Raw genomic sequence first — 24,116 nt, 5'->3', positions numbered from 1 at the left:
CACTATTATCATTTTGTTGTCGTTGTTGTTTAATTGTAGAAAATACTGAAAGGAATAAACCCAGAATTACCCATAACCCGTCAGGATAGCTACCACTAACATTTTTGTTTCTTTCCTTCTCGCCTCTTTTTTCTAATTATTGCAGTTGGTGCGGATTATCTCCTCATTCATTCATTCAACAGCTATGGAGCTGAGTGCTGCTGTATATGGTTCAGATTCTCTCTGTACTAGGAGTTCCCAGAAAAACGATTTCATTGTAGCCTTGAACGGTTGAATAGGGGAGGCTTAACCTGGGTCTTGAAATCGATTTGAATGAGGAGAGAGGATACAAGGACAGCCTTCCAATGAGAGGAAGGGCAGGTCCCAGGAACAAAGGCAGGGCAGGTTGGGGTCGAGGAGAAGACTAGTGTATACTGGAAGGCTAGAGAGAAGGAGTGAGAAGTAGGGAAGATTCTGGGTGTAATGGATATCTGTTTTTTTGGCCTGTCCATCATTGTCCCCCCTTCTAATAACAATACCTGCTTTTTGTTTGGGGAGTCACTCCTTCTCCATTCCAGCTCCTATTTGGGTGTAGCTAATCCCACCTTCTTATTTAGAGGTGATCACATGACTGAGTCTGACCAATCAGAACACCACATTGCTCTGGCCAGTGATTGGCTCATGGGCGGGCACATGACTAGATCAGGCCAATCAGGACCAGTGAGACGCAATTCTGCTTGTTGGGACTGTCTGGAAGGAGAACTTTTCTTTCCAGTTGGATTGGAAGCTACTAGGATGAAGTCTAGAGCTGCAAGTAGCTGTCTTGCCATCATGAGGGGAGAGGCTGCCTTAGAACAAAGCCAACAGAGTAAAGAGTAGAACGGAGAGATGGAGAAGGATTGACAGAGTCCTGAGGACAACGTTTGAGCTCCTAGATCCAGTTGTTCTTGAAGCCCATGGCTCCTTTTGGTCGCCCAGTTGCATAAGCTAATAAGTTGCATTTTTTGTTTAAGCAAGTCTCAGTTAACTTTTTGTCTTTTGTAACTAAAAGTTGTAATACACTTTAGAACCTAGGGTAATGAAAAAAGTATTGGACTTAATGTCAGAAGGACTTTCCTCTGCCATCTATGTCCTTGGCAAACCACTTCATTTCTCCAGGACTCAGCTCTTCTCTAAAATGGAGGCAATAATATGTGCCTCTTGGGTTGTTGGAAGAAGTGAATGACAGTGCTTTGTGAACTGAAGGGAAATAAAAATATGAAGGATTCTTATGAAACCACAGGGATAATTTTAGGCAGGGGATTCCAGAAAGGCTTAAAAGAATGACAAGCTTAAAGGTAAACTTGGATGCTGCTGATGCCAGGCAGCAATGTAAGAGGGTGAAGTGGGACAGGTACAAGAAAGATCATAGGCGTCGTTGTCTACCTTTCCCATTTGATAAATAAATAAGACAAAGGAATATTATTCCAAGAAAAATGACAGCATGACTATGATGATAATCAGTAACTGACACTGGTTGCAGGATCACATATGATAGGGAGTGGTGGGGACTGTGGCAAACTGGACAGTAACGTGTCCATCTGAAGCAGGCAGCCTCTTCTCAGCTCCAGCCAATCTGCCACACAGTATATCCAGATTTCCTAAATTTTCAAGGGAACCCAGAAATCCAGACAGTCCCAACAAATGGAATTGAATCTCATTGGTTTTGATTGGCCTCATCTTGAAATATCTCAGTTTTCAAATGGTTCACCCTATTTGTTTGTTTGTTTAGCACCCTGTGAGCCAAAGACAGCTTGTCTATCTGTCGAACTTAGTCGTGGGGATGCTGGTTTGTTGTCCCCGTGTGGGTGCCAAGATGAATCTTAGTTTGAAGGATGAGAGGCTAGCAGGGAGAGATTCATACAAAATCAAGGGATGGGCAGAAAGTTTGTGCAGGAGGACTTCCATCTTCTCCTGAAAAGCAGTTCCATAAATATTCATTCAATCCTCACATCAGCCCTATGAGATAAGGCAGGTTAATTCCATTATGCAGAGCGGGGAAACCAAGGCTCAGAGAGTGCCCACATCCACAAGCTACACGGTAGCCCCTCAAGGCTGTGCTCTTTGCCTCCTTGCTGGTTGTACCCAAGTGAGAGCTGACTTTGAAGATCACCAAGAAACTTGAGACATTGCAAGGAAAATGGACCCTTTTGCTTAAAAGATGCCAGCCTGGCTTTTTTACCCGCTGCATCTCTGGTGCTTTTTGTGTCTTCTTGCCTTAAGGCTAATGTAACTACTGGGCAGCACTTCTCTGATGATGTGGCAGCCATGGGGTGCACCGCTCAGAACTCCTTTGAGAGATTCTGCTGTGAAGAGCATGGTTGACTGACAGCCCTAGTTCCTACCACTCTCGATCCACCAAGTTCATGCCAAGGCCCAGGCTGCTCCCAACCAATGAGTGAGCACAGTGCGGGTGCTAGTGCAGCCCCACGGCTGCCTGACCTGGGATTCCTCTTACGGCTGACTTTGGCTCAGGAACTCCCGGTGAGTATGGCCGAAACCTTCTCAGGACTGCACTGCTCTTCAAGGTCTTCCTGCCCACTCCTTCCCTCCCCCTCTCCTTCCACAGGCATCAGACCAGCATTGCAGTCTGAATTCTCTCCTGCCTGCTCTCACTCCCTTCCCCCTTATGCTTCATAGGCATAAATAAAAAAATCCTCAGTAAATGTCTTGCAAGTCTAAGCCCACCTTGGTGTCTCCTCCTCAGAGGATCTGAACCAGCACAGATGACTTCCATTTTGTGGAATGAGCTAATGAAGTCTACAACCATCCAAAACCACAGTCATCTGTTGTCAAGGAAACAGGGTTTCACATTGTAATGGTTAGGCCCACGGGCCTTGGAATCAGAATGACTAGGGTATAAGTCCTATTTGTCAGTAGTACGACCTTTAGGAAGTTTCTTAACCCACCCAGAGCCTTGACTTCCTTGTCTGTTGAATCAGTGGTTCTCAACCAGGAGTGATTTTGTCCCCTGGGGACATTTGGCAATGTCTGGGGATGTTTTTTGGTTGTCACAGCTGGAGGAACCTGAGGGAGAAAGGGTCATTGCTACTGATGCTTAGTGGGTGGAGGCCAGGGACGTTGCTAAATATCCTACAGCGCATGGTGCAGCAGCCCCAACACACACACACACACACACACACACACACAAACACATACACGCACAATAAAGAATGATCCAGCCCAAAATGTCCATAGTGCTGCGGTTGAAAAACCCTGTATTAAATGGAGATAGTGATGGTAGCTAATTCAAAAAGCTGTTGTGAAGGTCCAATGGGATCACTTGTTCAACATTTGTCATTTCTAGTCTCCTCCACACCACTTGCAATCTCCACAAGGGCAGGGACCAGATGATTCTAGATCAATGTTCTGTATTGCCAACGAGTAGAAAGTGAAACATATTAGTAAACTGTTATGAATTGAAATATTTATCAGATGAGTGCAAATCAACAAATAGTAACTATTGTCATCATCATCATCAATAACAACACTGTCTTCCCAGCGTCTGGCTCAGAGCCTGGGGCATAATTGGTCCTCACTGTTTGTTGAATGAATGAATGAGAAATGAAGGGGTATTTACTCATTAACTACTAATTTATGTGCTTTGGAGAAATATTGGAAAATCTTGGGAAAGAGGCCCCAGTCTTTTCCTTGTTAATTCCAGAGACGAATCTTGTTCGTCAAAGAAATGACTTTAAAGGATTGAGACCTCTGCCAAGCCAGACTTGGGGGCCCACCTCAAAGTCATGGAGAGCTCAGGACGCACATCTTGCTCCACTTAGGCAAAAAAGGAAAGCGGGCCAGGCTTTGTGCGAACTCGCCGTGAAACAAGAGCTGTTTTCAGGGCCCAGGAACACGCTCTGTCCCATGTTTAATTTCTTCCATCTGTCTGGTATCTGACCTCTGCTGCCCTCTAAGCCATTGCCACACATTGTCTGCGCACGCTCCCATATAAGGTGATCTCTCTCTCTCTTTCTCTTCCTCTCTTCCCCTCTCCCTCTCTTTCTCGGGGTTGGACTGCAGCAGCACCAGCTTCCTCCTCCCTGCTCTCCCTCTCTCCGCCTTCCCTGGCAGACTCTGCTGTGAGGATGGATGGCTGGAGAGCGGGAAGGGGCAGGGGGCTGCCAAGGAATGTGGCAGGTTTATTTTTGTTCGAGCTGCATTCTTTGCCAGGCCTGCAAGCCCCAGCCACTTGGGGATGTCACATGCTGATAAGACAGTGGGGGGTGACTGAGACCTGTGGCTCAAATCTGCAACACCCCAGGTGTGAGCCGTCGTCACAGAGTCGGGGGCTGGGGGTGGGGCCAGGCAGGGATTCTGAGGTCATGGGACTTGCCTCTTCCCACTGCCGTGTGTCTGATTCCCAAAAGAGAAGTTCGATCCTTCAGGGAAGCAATTGCAGGAACTGAGATTTGTAACCAGTCAGGCCCATCTCTGGGTAAAACCCAACATCTGTGGCAGAGTGGAAAAGAGCCAGGTATCAGGGTGAAATTATTAGCTGTGTGACCTTGGGCAAATTGCCTGACCTCTCTGACCCTCAGCGTCCTTATCTGTCAAAAAAGTATCAACAAATCTGCTTGGTACTGTTCTAGCATCATAGCAAAATGTAAACTCTGTGAGGGCAGAAATTATGGTCTATTCTGTTCATTGTTATTTCACCAGCACACAGTAGGAGCTCAACTGTGTATGTGTGGAATAAGTTTAATGAGATAATGCTTTTAAGTGCTCTGCACTCATAAATGATAGCTATTATTTCCTATTCAACAACACAGATGTTTATTCAGCACCCATTAAATGCCAGGCCCTATTAGGTGCTGAGGATACAGCCATGAACAGGACAGACAAGGTCCCTGCCCTCAGAGAGGTTATATTCTTTATTTTTTTTGAGGAAGATTGGCCCTAAGCTAACATCTGTTGCCAATCTTCCTCTTTTTGCTTGAAGAAGATTGTTGCTGAGCTAATATCTGTGCCGATCTTCCTCCATTTTATGTGGGATGCCACCACAGCATGGCTTGACAAGTGGTACTAGGTCCTCGCTGGGGATCTGAACCTTTGAACCCTGGGCCATGGAAGCCGAGCACGTGAACTTAACCACTATGCCACGGGGCTGGCCCCGAGAACTTATATTCTAATGGGGGAGATGTATAATAAATTAGGTTCAGAGAGTACTAAGTGCTATGGAAGAAATTTTAAAAGGGATGTGAAAGAAGCGTGTTTTTCAGATCTTTTGACTGTGACTCAGCAAGAAATATGTTCGCTGCGTGGCCCAGTGAACACACGTGCATGGTTATTAAACTGAAGTAAAACTTTCAAAAAACAGTTGTGGTAGATTGTCTGCAAAGATGTCTGCCAACAATTTGGCAAACATCATTCTTGTTATGCACATGCCACTCCTCAATCAAGAGGTAGAGTCTATTTCTTCTTTCTTTGAACTTGGGAGTGTCTTATGACTTGCTTTGACCAAGAGAACACGATGGAAATGACACTGTGCTTGTTCTGGGCCTCAGCTTTTTTTTTTTTTTAAAAGATTGGCACCTGAGCTAACATCTGTTGCCAATCTTCTCTTTCTTTCTTCTTCTTCTTCTCTCCAAAGCCCCCCAACACATAGTTGTCTATTCTAGTTGTGAGTGCCTCTAGTTGTGGCATGTGGGATGCCATCTCAGCATGGCCTGATGAGTGGTACCACGTCCGCACCCAGGGTCTAAACCAGCTGAAACCCTGGGCCGCCGAAGCGGAGCACGCGAACTCAACCACTGGGCCATGGGGCCGGCCCCTGGGCCTCAGCCTTAAGAGACCTGGTGGCTTTCACCTCTGTGCTCTTGGTACAGTAATCATCCCTTTATCCGCGGTTTCACTCTTCCCTGTTTTAGTTACCTGTGGTCAACAGAGGTCTGAAAATATTAAATGGAAAATTCCAGAAATAAAGAATTCATAAGTTTTAAACTGTGTGCAGTTCTGAGTAGCATGACGAAATCTCACGCTGTCCTGCTCCATCCTGCCCAGGATGTGAATCATCCCTTTGTCCAGCGCATCCATGCTGTATACGCTACCCACCCGTCAATCACTTAGCAGCCGCCTCGGTTATCAGATTGACTATCATGGTATCGCAGTGCTTGTGTTCAACTCACCCTTATTTTATTTAATAATGGCCTCAAAGCACGAGTAGTGATGCTGGCAATTCAGATGCGCCAAAGAGAAGCCGTCAAGTGCTCCCTTAAAGTGAAAAGGTGAAAGTTCTCGACTTAATAAGGAAAGAAAAACAATCATACGCTGAAGTTGCTAAGATCTACGGTAACTTTTAATACAGTATATTGTTATAATTTTTATATTTTATTATTAGTTATTGTTTATCTCTTACTGTGCCTGATTGGTAAATTAAACTATATCATGGTATGTGTGTATAGGAAAAAACAGTCTATATAGGGTTCAGTACTATCCGTGGTTTCAGGCATCCACAGGCAGTCTTGGAACATATCCCCTCAGATATGGGGGGACGACCATACTGTTAAATTACTTTAAAAAGAAAGCCATTAGACTGATGTGACTGTAATGCCGTGGTGGCCTATGTAAGCAAACCAAAATCTAACCCTGTAAATGCCTCAAGGTTACGAAATCAAAACACTAAGGACAACCAATCAGAAACAGCCAACCAGGCTTTTAGCTCTAGCCCATCCAATAATTTCCTTTCTTTGCTTCTGCGCTTTCCTCTATGTGAGCCTTTCCTGTGGCTCCTGTCCACAGAGGCTCCTGCCACTTCTGGTTTGGCACTGCCCGACTGGAATCGATTTTTGCTCAAATAAACTCTTAAAATTTTGGGGCCTGGGGCCGGCCCCGTGGCCGAGTGGTTAAGTTCACGTGCTCCACTGCAGTGGCCCAGGGTTTCACTAGTTCGGATCCTGGGCGCAGACATGGCACCGCTTGTCAAACCAGCTGAGGCGGCATCCCACATGCCACAACTAGAAGGACCCACAACGAAGATATACAACTATACCTGGGGGGATTTGGGGAGATAAAGCAGAAAGAAAAAAAAAAGAAGATTGGCAACAGTTGTTAGCTCAGGTGCCAATGGTTAAAAAAAAAAAGAAAAAAAATATTTGGGGGCTGGCCCGGTGGTGCAGCCATTAAGTGTGCACGTTCCACTTCAGCAGCCCAGGGTTCACCAGTTCAGATCCCAGGTGCAGACATGGCACCGCTTGGCACACCATGCTGTGGTAGGCATCCCACATATAAAGTAGAGGAAGATGGGCATGGATGTTAGCTCAGGGCCAGTCTTCCTCAGCAAAAAGAGGAAGATTGGCGGCAGTTAGCTCAGGGCTAATCTTCCTCAAAAAAAAAATAAATTTTAATGTGTCTCAGTTTATCTTTTAACAGAACCAGCTGCCAATGAACGACGAGAGACCACAAGGAGAAACAGAGAGTTCACATGAAGGAGAAATGGCAGCCAGCACTGAGGGCCAGAAAGGAGGGAAGCCATCTTGGATGTTCTAGCCCAAGAGAAGCTCCCAGCCGAAGTCAGCCACGTGGTGACCCCAGCAGATACCACGTGGAGCAGAAGGACTGCCCAGCTGAGCCCAGATAACCCACAGACTTGTGGAAGAAAGGTATTGTTTTTAAGCCAATAAACTTGGACTAGTTTGTGACACAGCAAAAAACAGTTCTGACATAGAATATTTACCCTTATTCTGTGAGATATTTTCTGTTCCATTTCATTTCAGCTTCTTCAAATGTTAATGAAGACCCACTAAACTGATTTCAATACTCACTAAGAGGCCATAGCTAATAGTCTGAAGAATATGGTGACGGAGAATGACTGGTAGGTGGGTTACGTTAAGTAAGAGATTCAGCTAAGGTCTCCCTGAGGAAGTAGCATGTGAGCTGTGGCCTGAGTGAGGAGAGGAGCCAGGCTGGGGAGGATCTGGGAAAAGAACAGCCAGGCAGAAGAAACAGCAGTGCAAAGGTCTTGAGGCTGAGATGGGTTTGGTGTGTTTGAGCAACAGAAAGGAAGCCAGTGGTGGGGGAGTGGAGAGAGAAGGGAAGCCTGGAATGAAATTAGGCCTCACACCAAGCAGCGCCTGGGATGTCAGCTGTGGAGAGCAACGACAGCTCGGGAGACTTGGGGCGGACAATTGACCTCCCAGGGCCCTGACTACCCATCATTTTTTTAAAAAATTGAGGTGAGATTCACATAATATAAAATTAACTGTATTAAAGGGAACAACCTGGGGCCGGCCCCATGGCCAAGTGGTTGAGTTCGCATGCTCCACTTCGCCGGCCCAGGGTTTCACTGGTTCAGATCCTGGGCATGGACATGGCACTGCTCGTCAGGCGACGCTGAGGTGGCGTCCCACAGGCCATAGCTAGAAAGACCCACAACTAAAAATATACAACTGTGTACTGGGGAACTTTGGGGAGAAAAAGGAAAAATAAAATATTAAAAAATAAAAGGGAACAACTTAGTGGCATTTGGTACATTCACAATATTGTGCAACCACTACCTCCGTCTGTTTCCAGAAGATTTTCATCTCCCCAAAAGGAAACCCCTACCCATGAACCAGTTGCTCCACATTCTCCCCTTCCCCAAGCCCCTGGCAATCAGCAATCTGCATTCTTCTCTATGGATTTACCTTTTCTGGATATTTCATATAAGTGGAATCATACATTATGTAGTCTTTTGAGTCTGGCTTCTTTCACTTAATGTTTTCAAGGTTCATCCATGTTGTAACATGTATCAGTGCTTCATTTCTTTTTATGGCTGAATAATATTCTGCTGTATGTTTATACCACAATTTGTTTAGCCACTCATCTGTTTGTCCGTAATTTTGATTCTATAATTCCATCTATAGCACTCTTAGAGACCTTGATTTGACGTCATCAGCCCAGGAGGGAGAAAAGGCCTTGGCGACATGAAAGAGAAGGACAGTTTGTGCGTGCTGATCTTGGCCTTTTCTTGTTCCCTCCCATGAACCTTTTCCTCTGTGATTCTGAGCTTCCTGATGGCCCAAAATGCAGCTCCACTGCTGGTTACCCTTAAATACTCCCCCTGAATTCTATAAATACACCAGCACTCAGCTGGGAAAAAAGGAACTTGAAAGGCATCTGAAATGAAAATACACTTTTTTCCCATCATCGGCCAAGTGTTTTCTCCCTGCCTTCCCTCCCTGTGATTCTGGGGTAAGCACTTGGATTTCAAACCGTCATCCCTACCTGGGTAAGAGAAGAGTTTCCTTGGCAAAGCCGTTGTAGGCAGAGAAAGCCAGACAGTGTGTTAACACTGGCCCTCCCACACAGAAAATCCCTCTGCCTGCCACCTCAGCGGCCTGTTTTATAGTCCTTCTTCCAGACTCGGCTGAGCCGGTTTTGAGCCAGTTTAGTAGGTTGGTGAAAATGACTTTGGGATCAGGCAGACCTGTGTTTGAATCTTGGCTCAGCAGGCTGCCAGCTGTGTGAACTTGGGCCCTCTATTCACTCTCCAGGCCTCAATTTCCTTAATTATAAAATGGAAAAAACAATACCTTCCTTGCAGTCTCGTTGTGAAGATTAAATGAGATGGTGTGAGTGTGGGCAGTGTGCTGAAATGAAATTAGGCCTAACTCCATGTGATGCCTGGAACTTCAGTTAGGGAAGCCAGGGCAGCTTGGAGATGTGGGTGTGGTTTAGTTGACCTCACAAGGCCTTTCTGCCCGGCATTTTGATTGTATAATTCAACATATAATTCAATTTATAATTCATTCCATCTGTCTGAATCCTCCAGATCCCCACCCCACCATTTTCTTCCTTGCTCTGTGTCTTGGGAATCCAATCTACATGGATGATCTCAAGGTGTTGCCTGCCCCTTTGGTGCCCTGTTGGGTTTAGCCAATGGGAGGCCCAGGCAGGAGATCAGAGGGTGGGAGGAGAGTGAGGTCAAGACTGGCTGCATCTAAAGGCTCCCGTTGGGCAGCGTTCTCTGTACAGTTGCTCTGTTGGGCTTCTGGTGCCTGTTCCCTTCTCTTGCTGCTTCAGGCTTAGGGCAGTAATGGCTGCCTTTGTCGCTGGACCCGTGCTGGTTTCCCTAAACCCTGCCCACACCTTTATAAATAGTCTTTTATTAAGTCTCCTCAATTGCCCAGAGTGTGCCATCTGTATTCTGCCAGGAAGCTGACTAATACAGAGGGTATTCATTTTAGTCCACGACTCAGATTTGCCAGAGGAAGGACATTATTTTATAATCAACTGACATCCAACTCGGAGCCCCTATCCTGTCCTTATTGGGCATCTCCCCCTCACACACACCTTGGGGGATGCCAAGTCCCTGGGCTCTTTTGCAGTGACAAAGCTTCGGAGAGTCATTTGCACTCTTCTGTCAATAGCCCATCCTGGTGACTGCTTGGTCACCCACCTATCACCCCAGGCTGCCTGGTCCTTTTCTGTCCAATGGCATTGCTGCGTCCATGTTAGGCCTAGGACAAGGAAAGCTTTGGCTACACTGAAAGCCACTGGATTAATGATGTGGCCTCCCCAGCGTATTTCCCCCTTCTCAGGAGCTGCCCCAGAATTATCAACTTGTGATCCTTTCCCAGTCTTCTTAGCATCTCTCTTCTCTCTTCTTACTTTGGAAGGAAATCCTCTCTCCACTCCCTCCTTGAGGACAACGGGTATAATCTCCCCCAAAGACCTCTACAGAAGACAAGAATTATAGCTTCTGATTTCAACCTGCAAAACTTCAAGCAATGCAAATTATTTCAAGAGGAGGGGAAATGGAAGGAGTACACACATAAATTAATGTTTTAATAAATTCTGACATATAGGTGGTGTATTTAACAAAGTTCCTGACATACACTAAGCACTCAGTAAGTGATAACATAATTATTAGTTGAGCCCAGTAAAAATGTTAGGTACATTCTCTATTTCAATCCATACTTATAACCAAGGAATTAACATGGATTGCATGTTATTTTGACTCCTCTACATTGCCCATTAATCTCAAAAACACATTAAAAAACTATTTGACAAAGATGTAGTACAAGGCACACATTTAATAAGACCTCTGGAATCTCATCCATTCAGTTGAATGTTTCGCGTATTATTTATCTTTTCACCTTTTAGAAAAGCCCATTCTGCTACTAAACATACCCACAAGATTAAATTGCCAGAGCAGAGACAATTTAGGATATCTGCAAAACTCAATTCAGGCTTCCATTTAAATTTAATTTCTTTCATCTCCAAGTAACCTAGATGGCAAAAGCATTAAATGACAATTAATGGCTAACAGAATAACCCACTTCCGAATTTGTTCCTGCGTCTGGGTTGTTTTTCCCAGGTTTAAAAGAATGAGATAAAGTGGGCAGTGTTAAGAGTGGCCCCAGATGGGATAGCATCTTGAAAACTGGCATGCACTGAATACTCATGCAGAATCCAGAAATATCTCATGGTCAGGATGAAAGGTCTAAATTTAATACCAAAAACAGAAAATTGGCGTGGCTTCCCTGTACTCTGCACAGGAAAGTTCTTGTTCGGAAGTTCTGAAAAGAGAAGGGGCTGGAGACGTTATGTTCACGGCATACTGAGATTTTTGGGGGGATCTGGAGGGTCTGATGTTATCCCAAGACATCATATGGCCCATGATGGAAGCCTGCATTGCAGAAAGATAATTCATTGGAAAGAAATTAGGGAGAAAGTTTTCATTGATACAGATACTCCCTAAAATAAGTATAGGCTTATTTCTTCCTCTTCTGGTTTTGCTTAGCCAGCTTTCAAGATTTAACTACCTTCCCTGACCACCTGTATGAGACATCTGTTGTTCTTGTTGGCATTACATCTCTGCCTCTGGTAAGAAAATGCAGCCCTTTGTTTTGGGGAGCCACTCTCACCCAGTCTGTTACTATGTCCATCAGAGTCCTAGCAATTGATTCAAGAATGGTCTGACACCTTTCAGACCATTGAGAGTCAGCTGTGGGAATTTGCTGGAACTATTGGAGAAAAGATTTTACTTTTACTGAGGTTGCTAGGCTGGCAGAATGTAAGGCTGTTGCTACTAGCAGCTCATTCTGGGGAAAGTAGGGATGGGAGACGGAGAGATGGAGGGAGAAAGCATGTCAAGATGACATCATTGAGCTTTTAGATCAAGCTATACCTGAAGGTAATAATATCCTTGGATTTCACAACTGCATGAAATAATGACCCCTCTCCTTATTTTTTATCTTGTACTAAACTGAGTCTTGAAAAATACACCTGACGAGGAGTGATTGTTTTCCCCTCTGAATAACCAGAGCAGAGGTTCACAACTGTGGCTCGTCCTTTCAGTATCTACAAGGTTAGGTAAGGGAGAAGCTTCCAGTTTCTCTCCCACCTCCTCCATTCCCTTCCATCCTCTCCTCCACTAGAGGCTGGTGAACACTGAAAGGACGATTCCATATAGCAGCATCTTCTCATCAGAGGGCTCATCAGAGAAGCAGACTGGGAATTTTAATGGTTTGGTAGCAAGGGACACGTAGGTTTCAACAGCTGTCTGTTGTTACAGTCGAAAACTGCTAAGGAATCCACATCTTGGGTCCTGTAGTCTACAACCAGGGGCCCCCAAGAGGCCAAACTTAATAAGAACTGCAAAGAAAAGACAAACTCAGGAATGCATGGCCACCCTCCCGCCGCTTACCCGTGTTCCTGATGTGCATACCATGTTCACCTGACTTAGCCAATGGAAGTGCTTTATATAAAGTGGAGGAATGTACATGAATGTTCATGGCAGCATTGTTCATTACAGCCCCAAAGTGGAAACAATCCAGATGTCCATCAACAGATAAATGGATGAACAAAAATCCGTACAATGGAATATCATTCTGCCATAAAATGGAATGAGGTACTGATAAATGCCCCAACATGGATGAACTTTGAAAACATTATACCAAATTAAAGGAGCCAAACACAAAGAGCCACGTATTTTATGATTCCATTTATGTATATGAAATGGCCAGAAAAGGCAAATCCATAAAGAAGGAAAGTAGATTAGTGGTTGACAAGGGCTGGGAAGTAGTGGGGTTTTTTAATTGCAAATTGGGAGATGATGGCTAAAGGGAATAGGGTTTGTTTTTGGGGTAATGAAAATGTTCTGGGATTAGATAGTGGTGAGGTCGCATAACTTTATGAATATGCTAAAAGCAATTGAATTGTACACTTTAAGTAGGTGAATTGTATGTATGTGATTTATATCTTTTTTTTTATGAGGAAGATTGGCCCTGAGCTATCATCTGTTGCCAATCTTCCTCTTTTTTTTTCTCCCCAAAGTCTCAGTACATAGCTGTGTATCCTAGTTGTAGGTCCTTCTAGTTCTTCTATGTGGGATGCCACTACAGCATGGCTTGATGAATGATGTAGAGGTCCAGGCCCAGGATCCAAACCCACAGACCCAGGGCCGCCAAAGTGGAACATGCGAACTTAACCTCTGGGCCACCGGGCCAGCCCCCGAGTGATTTACATCTTAATAAAGCTATTTTTTTGGAAAAAGAGAAAGAGTCAGGGTAGGAGTGGGAGTCTTTCAGAAAGGCTGTCTCATACAAATGGGACTTCCCTTCACCTAGTAAAGATGTCAAATATAGTCCAGCCAAGAGGTATCTATCTTGAGGGGTTTACAAGGAAGACTCAGCATAGCATCTAAGGAAAAAAAGTCTTCAAGTAGGTGGTTTGACTTGGGATGTAATCAGCAATGCCTTCACTGTGGTGAAACTGTGCTGAGAAATTCCTCTCGGATCCCTCCACGAATCCATCCACGGTTTTATCATAAATGAATCAGGGAGTGGTAGCAAATCTTCCTTTGGCCTGTGTCTGGGCCCTGTAGATAGGCAGGGACCCAATAAGTGCAGGCCTCTCTACGTCTCTCTTTTTTGCTTCAAGTTGGAACATAAGCTTCTCAGTATATGGATCCCAGGAAGCATAGTGACTGGCCTCAGATTCTTCCCTGTGTTCCAGAGCAATCACAATAAGCATAAGATCCCTTCAAGTTTGAGCACAAAGAGCAGATTCCACTGCTTACTTGAATTTACATAGTTTGCAGTCTCATAACGGAAAAGTATAGTGTTTCTATAACAGCTGCAACAGGCAGAAGAGGAACTAAAAACTGTTAGATAAGCCACTCTTCTCTTTCCATAAGTTACATCTGTAGACCCTACAGAAGGAATAAATCTAATCATCTCATTTTTTTAAAAAGAAGAAAGTGGTAAAATGTCCTTAGCTCTTCCAGTGTCAGACACTGTTCTAGTCATTTTATCTGTATCAACTCAATCCTCACATCAACTCTTTTGGGGAAGGTATTATTACAGCCACATTTTACGGGTAAGGATACAAAAGCTCAGAGAGGTGAGGCCACACAATGGCAGACCTAGGATTCGAATCTGGGCAGCCAGGAGAATCTCCCAATACACTAAACAGGATCAATTAATTATTGTAGTCCCTTATACGAATCTTTTATTGTTTTTCCCAGAATTATTTAAATTATTTAACTTTTCAAGGTTTTAAGTGTTTCCTCCTCCAACTGGTTGTGAGCATCTATGATCTGGTATCGGTCTTCATTTTTCACCAAGTGTCTCGCAGAGTGCCTTCGCTTGACAGTTCAATAGTCAGAATGCAGAATGTTCTGTTCCCTCTGACCAGAAAACTCTCCCCTTTCCTATTTGGCTAAAATTTTTACCGATACATAAACATCACTTTGTCCAGTGGAACTTCTCCTCATGGTACGGTCCCTTCAGCCCCAAATAAGCTTGGGATCCTTACTCTGGGCTCCCTCATCATCGGATCCTTTTATGATAGCATTTATCACAGTTGTCTTAGTGTTGCCCATTCAATTGTCTCTCTTCCTGCACTAGACTGTCAGCTCCATGAGGACAGGGGCCAGGTAATTCCTGCCCTCCACTGCATCCCCAGCAGCCAGCATAGTGCAGGGCATAGAGGAGATGTCCACTATGGAATTTGTTGCTATTATTCTTATTTTTGTAAACCTGATGCTAAATCTGTAGTTGGTTTCTTCCAAGATGTTTGAGCAGACAACAAAGTTTTCAAGGTGCGAGGAATTTCGTGTTTTTCTTCTTTTTATTGCCAGCTGCCATCACCAAGTACAGTGGTCTCCAGTCTAACAGAAGTGGGTTCAAAATACCATTCACTAACTAAGGTCTCCCTTAAGTCAGCTAGTGCAATCCTGGGGTCTCTAGTTCCCTAGACTTCCGATCCTCGTCTGTGATCTGGGCACGAAAATCTTCCTCCTGCCCACCTCATAAGATATGAACTCCAAGACGACGACAAGGAGGACTTCATTTCTGCTGGTGCCTAAAGACACTTTCAAAAGGAGTCTTAGGCCATTTACTTTTTTTTTTCCCCCAGGCTCTCAGCATATTAAAAAAATTACCGGATTTAAAGAAATTTAATTCCCAGTACAGGCTACGTGGCCCAATAACGTGAGAAAGAAGCTGAAATCTCTGTGATGAATGTGTCTTCTTTTAATCCTGCCGGAGACTCTCCAGCTGTTCCCACCTATAACCTAATTTGTAGATATTTATGTCAAAAACTTAAATTTGAAGCTCAGGCCAAATGCTTCCTCAACCCAAATCCCACTGGCCCTCAAAGAAGTCATCACCGATGCTTGGTGAATGAATGAAAGGGCACACTCACTTCAATGGGTTAATAATGAAGAGAGTATTTTGTAAACTGCAGAACGTCCGGGAAAGTTTATTGCCAGGGTGATAACCGCGCATTCCGCAGGCTGCCCGCAGGGGCTCGGAGGCCCTGAACCCGCTTTGCAGGGGGCGCGGCGCCGGCTCTGCGCTTCGCCCTCCCGGGCCTCGGCCCAGCGCGCGCCCAGGGGCCCAGCGGAAACGCGCCCGCCCTCCCCGCCGGAAGTGAGCGAACGCCACGGCCTAGCAACCGTTGCCAAGGAGCTCGTCTCTAGGAACCCGCTGGAGCCCGGATGCCTCCTGGGGGGGGGGGGGGGTGGGAGGAGTGGTTTCGTGAGGAGAATTTGAGGTAACCTCCCCAGCCCGCGGTCGGAAACTCCCCCGAACCCCGAAATAGAGGAGAACTCCCGCCCCCTCCTTCCCAGGGCAGCGCCTCGCAAGTGGAGGGGTCGCAGCAGGGAAGCCCTCAAATTGGGGGTCGGCCCGTGTGGGGCCGCGCGGTGATCCAGGCCGCTCCCCGGCGGGGTGAGCCGTCGGGGAGCCCAGATCAGCCCCCGCTAGGTGCCCGGGGCGGATGTGGGGTCCCCTGTCCCTCTCCCGAGCTCCGGGGTGGGGAGGTGGGGACACTATTCTGGGGACTCTCAGGAGGCTGCTGGTCCAGCGCTCGTGCCAGCCTGGGACCAGAGCGGCGTCGTTTCTGTCCCGAGTTGTGCCAGATAAACGCACGTCCTGGTTTTCGCCCCCTCCCCCCCCCGGGTTCTTACGTGGGTAAGTGCTTGTGAATCAGTGGGGCGACTTTCCGCTGCAGGAGGGAGAGTAATTGCTTTTGCTAATTTTAGAGCGCAGAGCCCACTGGGCATAGACAACCTACCTGTTCAGAACATCTTTGTCCTTCGCGGGTGACCGTCTGAAAGCTGGTGGGCCGCTAGGGGGGACGTCTCCTAGTTTCTTTTCCTCTCCTGGCAACGTTGTACTTTTTATCCAAGTGTTCTGTTTTTGTTTTTTTGAAAAAAAGAATATGTATGTGTGTGTGTATACATGTTAAATATTATATATATTAAAATTTTAAATCGTTGAAGATTAGATACATGTGCGAAGATTGTGACGTGGACTTTTACTTAAAATACTTTTAACTGGAAAATTTGCATCTCCAATGTGAATTTGTACTTAATTTATGTAAAGATTTCCCTTTAATAGTTTGAAGGAAACTTCAAATTTTAAAACCACATTGGTTATCCTTTCTACCGTCTTTTGACTTATATGTTTAACAATAATAATCATTTACTCATAGTTTTATCATGATTATGGAGAAAGGATAATACCTTCACATTTTTATGTTTTCTAAATATCTGGCTCCACCCACCCAATTTTAAAAACCTATTACAGAGCAAGATGCATGCAACCCCACAAATGTCTTTGGGTAAAATAGCATCTGTCCATTTCATGGTTAAAAACTACTGGAGCACTGAAGTAATTTTTTTCTTTGTTTCTTTTTTAGCATTTAATTTTTAACTCATTTTTTAAATTGCTAGTTTAAAACATTGCCTGCCTGCAAAATTTATACTGCTTCTTCCCATACTAAACAAGTGACATCTGCATGGAGAAAACACTTGGAACCTTAGTAAAGCTGTTTCAGCAATTAAATAATGAGATAGTTTTTTAAAAAGTTATGGTCTTTTTCACTGCCAGCCTGCTTAGGCTTACGTTTTTTCTGGCCTTGATCCTGTGAACAAATTCATTCATTCTAGTGGAAGAAGTCACTGTTTGAGATGCAGTGGATGTTCAGAGATGGAATTAGGCACAGGTGTGTCCTGGTGGAATTTACAGTTTTGTAGGGAAGACAAAAATGTACATTAGTAACTAGTACAAAATACAAAAGTAACTGTAGGAGAGCAGTGCAGATAAAGCGTGGTCAACTTGGAGGAGCAGGGGCTGTTACTCTTGCAGAATGTGGGGACTAGCTTGAGAAAGATTCCCCTGGAGGGACTTGCATTTGGAGGGCTCCAAGGACAGTTAGGATTTGCACCTCTGGTGACCTGGAAAGGGAGAACAGTCCTTCTAGGCAGAGAAAACAGCATTAATTGAAGGCAAAGGTGGAAACACTATTGAAAGTCAACTGAAGTTTGAAAAGGTGAAAGGTAACAATTTGGAAATAAACTTGGGAAAGGCTAAATTCAGCTAGATCTTAAACAGTCTCAAAATCCAAGAAGTTTTGACTTTATTTTGTATGCAATGAGAAGCCTACAAATGATTTGGAATGGGAGAGTCAGAAACTAGAAAACATGAGGCTGTTTCCATGTTGAAGGCAAAGGAAATGGAGGTCTGAATTACTCTAGGGTGGTGGAGGCGATGCCTCCAGGGCTAAGCTGACAACACAAATGGATGGAGAAGGCTTGGTGGAGGAAGCCAAAACAAAACCGAAGAGCGCATACCCAGGCTGAAGCTTGCAGCCTACGCTCTGCTTCACTTGGATGTGGCCCGGTACCAAGTGGGCCCAGGGTTGCCAGATCTGATTTTCAAGAGAAATTGGTAATCTAGATTAACATGGGTTACTAATAAAAAAAATTAGAAGTATGTCTGCCGGTTAACAAGTTTTTACCCCTAGATAGAAGTTGTGGAGATGAATGGGAGAGATGTTAATGTAGGTGGGATTTATTATTCATTTGTTCATGTTAATTCAGATGATTGCTATCACAGCAGTTGCATATGTAAAAACATTTGGCATTAAATATTAACAGTATGTACAGTAGGATCCATAATAAAGTCTTCATACTCTGATTTCTTTCAACAAAAGAACCCTTCTCACAGCATTTTGTATGCCATGTGGAGTTATACTTTTCATGCCTACTTCCTATCAACTTAATGCTAATTTTTTCCGGAACTTTTGTTACCAACATTGAGGAATTTTTCTGTTTTTTACTTTTTAGTTTATTTTATAAGACCTAATTATGAGTGATCAAATCAAATTCATCGTGGACAATCTCAATAAGGAGCCTTTTAGGAAGAACTATAATTTAATCACATTTGATTCCCTGGAGCCAATGCAACTATTACAGGTTCTCAATGATGTTCTGTCTGAGATTGACCCAAAGGTAAGAGTTTTCTTTTTTTCTGTGATGAAAAGGGTGTCAGGAAAGCCAGTTTCTACCTCTAAATATTTGTCAGTCTGGGGCAAAGTATTTAACTTCTCTGGGCCTTATTTTCCATGCCTGAAAAGTAATAGTAAATGATCTTTAAGGTTTCTCTGTTGGCTCAAAAATTAAATTTTCTACTTATACCTTATTTAGAAATTATTTCTCTACTTCCAAACATAAATAGAATGAAAATGCTTTTACAAAAGGTTTTATTGTGTTGCAAGTTACCTCATATCTCTCATACACTTGTCTTTTTCATAAGACTTTTAAGCTTGATGTTCTTAATAAGAATCCTGATCTGACTTGTATGTACCCTCACTTGGAACCTAGGAGCCTTCATACTTAATCTATTTTATGAAGAGACCATTGTGCCTGTTGTGTTCTAGCAGAACAATTTTGTCAGTGAGTTTAAATATTGTCTTTGTTAGATATACAATAATAACGTATTTTTTCCAATTTCTTTATTTGTTAGCAAGTTGTTGACATCAGAGAGGAGATGCCAGAGCAGACAGCCAAACGGATGTTGAGCCTTCTTGGTATTCTTAAATACAAACCTCCAGGAAATGCCACAGACATGTAAGAATCTGAGAGTGTGTTGCTTTATTAAAACTGTGCTTTAATATCTAAGCCTTCATAGGCTACAGTCAATCTTTCTAGGCAATACCTGGTCTCCCTAAGCCAGTGGCCTCAGAACATCACTAAATTTCAAAATAATCTTGAACTTTTAATGTTATTTGGTCATGCACAAGTCTTAAGTGAGTCAGTTCTTTCTCCTAATCAAAACAGTCAGATAAAGCCACTATTCCGTTTTATCATTTGTCTGTCATCCTAGATAAAAACAATAACTTAAACTTGCCTAATTAGTGAAGTATTAAAGCTGACTGTACCAATTAATGGTTCCAATACAACCTCCCCCTATTTTCCAGTGATATATTGAGGGCCTAATTTTATGTTTATTGTTAATATACAGACTTACTTTAGAATAGCCTTGGTTTTATCTTTTTTAAATAGTCATGGAAAGCAGTCATGAAATTGTAAGTAGGATTTTGAACAAATGTTTCAAGGTTTACTTATAAGCCTGTGTGTATGTGTGTGTTCTTTTCATAGGAGCATCTTTCGTCAGGGTCTCGTGATTGGAAGTAAACCTGTAATTTACCCAGTGCTCCACTGGCTTCTTCAGAGAACTAATGAATTGAAAAAAAGAGCATATTTAGCTCGTTTCTTAATAAAGCTTGATGTACCAAGTGAGTTTCTTCAGGATGAAACGGTTGCTGATACCAATAAACAGGTATACAATACATAAATGGTAATTTAAACTGTCTGTAATGGATTACAAGGTGCACATGTTCAAATACGTTTTAATCTCTCTCTAGTTTATTTGCTGTCTCTCTATTTCCAGGTGACACCAAAAGGTAAAACAGTTATCAGCAAATGTTCAGCTGTAATCATGTATGAAAATATTGACTTTTGCACACAAATACCATTTCAGTGATAGTGGTACGTGGATAGAAAAAAACTCTGAAATTAGGATTTTAGAATAATTTAATACTTAAGAATTGTGTATAGAAAGGATACTGGGCTTGGGACTGCAGAGCACTTTGGCGATCAGTTAGGTCTATACAATTTGTCATCCAAATCAGAGGGAAAGGGATTGTCATCATAATTACATTAGGACACAAGGTATAAATTGACACTATCCCAGGCAAATCTGGACATGTGAGCCCCTGTGAGGGTTGTGTGTAGGCAAAGAAGCTTGGCTTTGCATTTCAAAGGACTTCTCAATCAGGCAGAAGATAGAGAAAGGGCCTGGAGTTTGAAATATCAGTATACTTTTCTCACCAGAATTCTGGGTAATATTAGGCTCTGGCCTTAAGATCCTAAAGCTCTTAACTGCTGAGGATTCTGGATGATCGGGCTCCTGGTCCTGGGATTTCAAAGCACATTGCTGATCAAAGACTATGAAAAGAGAGGATTCGCTTGGCACGCCATGCTGTGGTAGGCGTCCCACATATAAAGTAGAGGAAGATGGGCATGGATGTTAGCTCAGGGCCAGGCTTCCTCAGCAAAAAGAAGAGGACTGGCAGTAGTTAGCTCAGGGCTAATCTTCCTCAAAAACAAAAAAAAGAGGATTCAGGCTTAAGATTTCAAAGGACTTTGATTAAAAAACACAAAAAGTACCTCTGTTTAACACTTTATGCTTTTATTCCATAGTAGGTACATAGACTGATTTGTGCCAGTTTGTTGTGAATGGCTTGTCAATCTGTCTCTCTCTCTAGATTGTGAAGTTTATGAAGATAGGTATCATGTCTTATCCATCTTTTTTTTCTTCTAGAGTTTTGTAGAGTTGCTTCTATATGGTATGTGCTCAAAATTTGGATTGAGTCAAAACAACCAACTAAATGTTTTTTCATAGATTTTGTTATTTTGGGTAGCAATAGCAGGCGCTCAGAGTCAATATTGATCTCTTAAGACATTTCTGCAGTTGAAAGGTTTCTGCAAATAATTATGTCAAATGTCACAGAAGATGCCATGGGAGAAGTACAGCAGAATGAGACCACACCAGCCCCTACTTTTGAAGGCTTTATATAATGTAGGAAATAGGGAAGTGTAACTGTGAAATATTTTCTCCTCCCTACCCTCCTCCATCAATAAATTTGATAAATACTAATTCTTCTGAAGGAAGTTTATTAATAGTTTTTACTAAATATGCCCAGTTAACTAATGGAAGAATTAATGATAATAAAGACATATTTGTTCTCGAAGTATATTTGAGGTGTGTATATATAAAATGACTTACATGTTTAGCCAGTCATTTAGCAGAGAACCTAATAAAAAATTCACCTTGTCTTTCTGAATAAAGAGTCTTTGAATGAATGATTTACAGATTTGTAGGATATGATCAGTCAAGAAAAATATTATTAATTTCCTGTCATTGCTCACAAAAAATACTGTTTTTTAAAAATTTTGGGTAAGAGTTGTGATTTTTTCCATTCATTCAACTACTTTTTATTGAACACCTAAATGGGTTATGCGCTGTGCTAGGCTCCAGGGATGCAAAAGTGTACACGATCAATATGATTTTTGTCCTCTTGGCTCTCACTGTCTAGAGGAGGGAGACAGGCAAATAACTAGGCAATTATAATTTTACATGATATCTACTCTGATATCATGATACTCTGATATAGGATAGGTACAGGGCTGGAGAAGCTTTCTCTGAGGATAGTGGTATCTATGCTGAGACCTGAAGGATGAATAGGAGTTATCCAGGTTAGAGATGAGGGCGTCAATAGAGTATTCTTGGAGGGAATAAGGTGCGTAAACTGGAGATGAGAGTATGGAATGTTCCAGGAAGTGAAAGAAGATCAGTGTAGCTGGAATATAGACTGTAAGGTAGAAAAGTAACCAGAGGGGCCAGCCCCGTGGCTGAGTGGTTAAGTTCACGCGCTCTGCTTTGGTGGCCCAGGGTTTCGCCAGTTTGAATCCTGGGTGTGGACATGGCACCGCTCATCAAGCCATGCTGAGGCAGCATCCCACGTGCCACAACTAGAGGGACCCACAACTAAAAATACACAACTATGTACCAGGGGCCTTTGGGGAGAAAAAGGAAAAATAAAATCTTTAATAATAGATGGAGTAGGATGAGGGGAAGAGAAAGAAGAGGAGGAACAGATAGAGAGAAAAATCCAAATTACTGCAATTAAGAGCCTAGATGAGATGGGAGTTTTTTTTAAATAAAAAAGGAAAGAAAAGTAACCAGAGAGGAAGCTGGAGAAGTATTTAGTGACCAGATTATACACACTTACCTTGTTGTGTCCCATATAAATGTTTAGGATATGTTTTTAATACTGTTCTATAATGATTTAAGTAATCACCATAAGTTAATTGATAACCTGATTAAGAAAAGCCTACTGGACCTAGTCATTAGTTTATAATTTTTTAACTTGTTCTTTTAGTATGAAGAATTGATAGAAGCCTTTAAAACTTTGCATAAAGAATGTGAGCAGCTCAAGACATCTGGATTTTCGGCAGCAGAAATAAGAAGGGTAAAGAAAATAAAGCATAATAATATTTTTTGAATGATATTAGATTTAGTATCTTTGTTAGTTAATTGAGTATAAGTCTTAAGACTATATAGAAACTAGTGACAGCAGTTGACAGATTTTCTTTTGTAGGACCTTTGCTAGTTCTTTACTGAAGAAATTAATGAGGCCAGAGTAAATTCATAGTGAGTTCTCATAGACCACTATCATAGATTAAAAAGATTACGTTTTGGGTCTTTATCTAATATATATACATCAGTTATATATTATAGAAAATAGAGAAAAGGACAAAAAAGAAAAAAATCATCCAGTTGTTAATGTGTTGTATATCCTTCTAGGCTTTTTTTTGTATGTATGTGTGGATTTGGGCTCACGCCATACATAGTAATTTGTATCTTGGTTTTTTAATTATTACATTGTGAATATATTCTCATTATCTTTCTATAGTATGAATTTTAATGACTAATATTCCGTAGTATGGATAGGTAAATCATTTTTTGTTTTTATTTTTTGCTATTAGAGATAATGCTATGATTATCTTCTACGTGAATTTATTTTTGTGTAGCTGTGATTGTTTCCTTAGAATAAATTCCTAGAAATGCAATTGCTCATTAAAGCGTCTGGAAATTTTTAGGATTTTTAATGCATGTTACTTAATGTTCTCCCAAAAATATTTGTACATTGTCATCAGTCGTATAAGTTCCTTCTCTAAACACTTGGTAATTTTCACTTTCATGGATTTTGTGTTTTTAGAATTCCTGAGTTATCAACACCGTCTTTATCTTATTCAGTCAGGAGACATTGGAAGCTGCTTCCTTGGGGAGGCCTTTCCTGATTCTCTAGATAGATTAGTTTCCCAATTCTTTTTGTCTAATAACACTCATTACACTTATAATTACTTTAATGTCTATCTTCCCAACTACCCTGAAGCCCTATGAGGGCAAGAACTATGTCTGTATATCTTGTTCACCACTGTATCCCCAGTGCCTGTCACAGTGCCCTGCACATGGCACGTTCTTAATAAGAGTTTGTTGAATGTATTAGGAATGAAAGATGAATTCACATCTAGTGGGGGAGAAAGACCCATAAGTTGATACCTATAACATAGTTTGGAATAAGAATGATAAATGTCCATCTGCTGTTCCTCCATTATGTCATGTGAGTAAACTGAAAGATAAAATAACCTAGAGTCTATAATTTTAATTTCATTAATTATTACCAAAGTATTTTTGAGCGTATTCTTTGTAGAAAATATGATTAAGCAAGATATAGAAACTAATTCACTCATA

At 42.5% G+C, this 24,116-nt stretch overlaps 1 protein-coding gene across 9 annotated transcripts in view; it reads left to right on the top strand.

Moving 5' to 3' along the window:
- IFT81 (intraflagellar transport 81) overlaps positions 1-24,116 on the top strand; it is a 185,944-nt gene that overhangs the window by 87,722 nt on the left and 74,106 nt on the right. For 2 of the 9 annotated variants that reach the window (XM_070628993.1, XM_070628994.1), the window contains 6 exons: positions 7,390-7,619; positions 7,734-7,831; positions 18,581-18,745; positions 19,260-19,363; positions 19,895-20,075; positions 22,741-22,830. In XM_070628993.1, the coding sequence (XP_070485094.1) occupies positions 18,602-18,745; positions 19,260-19,363; positions 19,895-20,075; positions 22,741-22,830 (519 nt within the window). In that variant the 5' untranslated portion in view covers positions 7,390-7,619; positions 7,734-7,831; positions 18,581-18,601. Of the gene's footprint in view, positions 1-7,389; positions 7,620-7,733; positions 7,832-15,831; positions 16,571-17,342; positions 17,458-18,580; positions 18,746-19,259; positions 19,364-19,894; positions 20,076-22,740; positions 22,831-24,116 lie in introns of those variants that run through there. The other 7 variants (XM_070628996.1, XM_070628995.1, XM_070628992.1 and 4 more) reach the window with 6 other exon arrangements.

The sequence above is a fragment of the Equus przewalskii genome, chromosome 7 (genome assembly GCF_037783145.1).
Source record: "Equus przewalskii isolate Varuska chromosome 7, EquPr2, whole genome shotgun sequence".
Lineage (NCBI taxonomy): Eukaryota > Metazoa > Chordata > Mammalia > Perissodactyla > Equidae > Equus > Equus przewalskii.
Note: the sequence above shows the minus strand (reverse complement) of the source record. Positions and strands in the feature narration are given on the sequence as shown.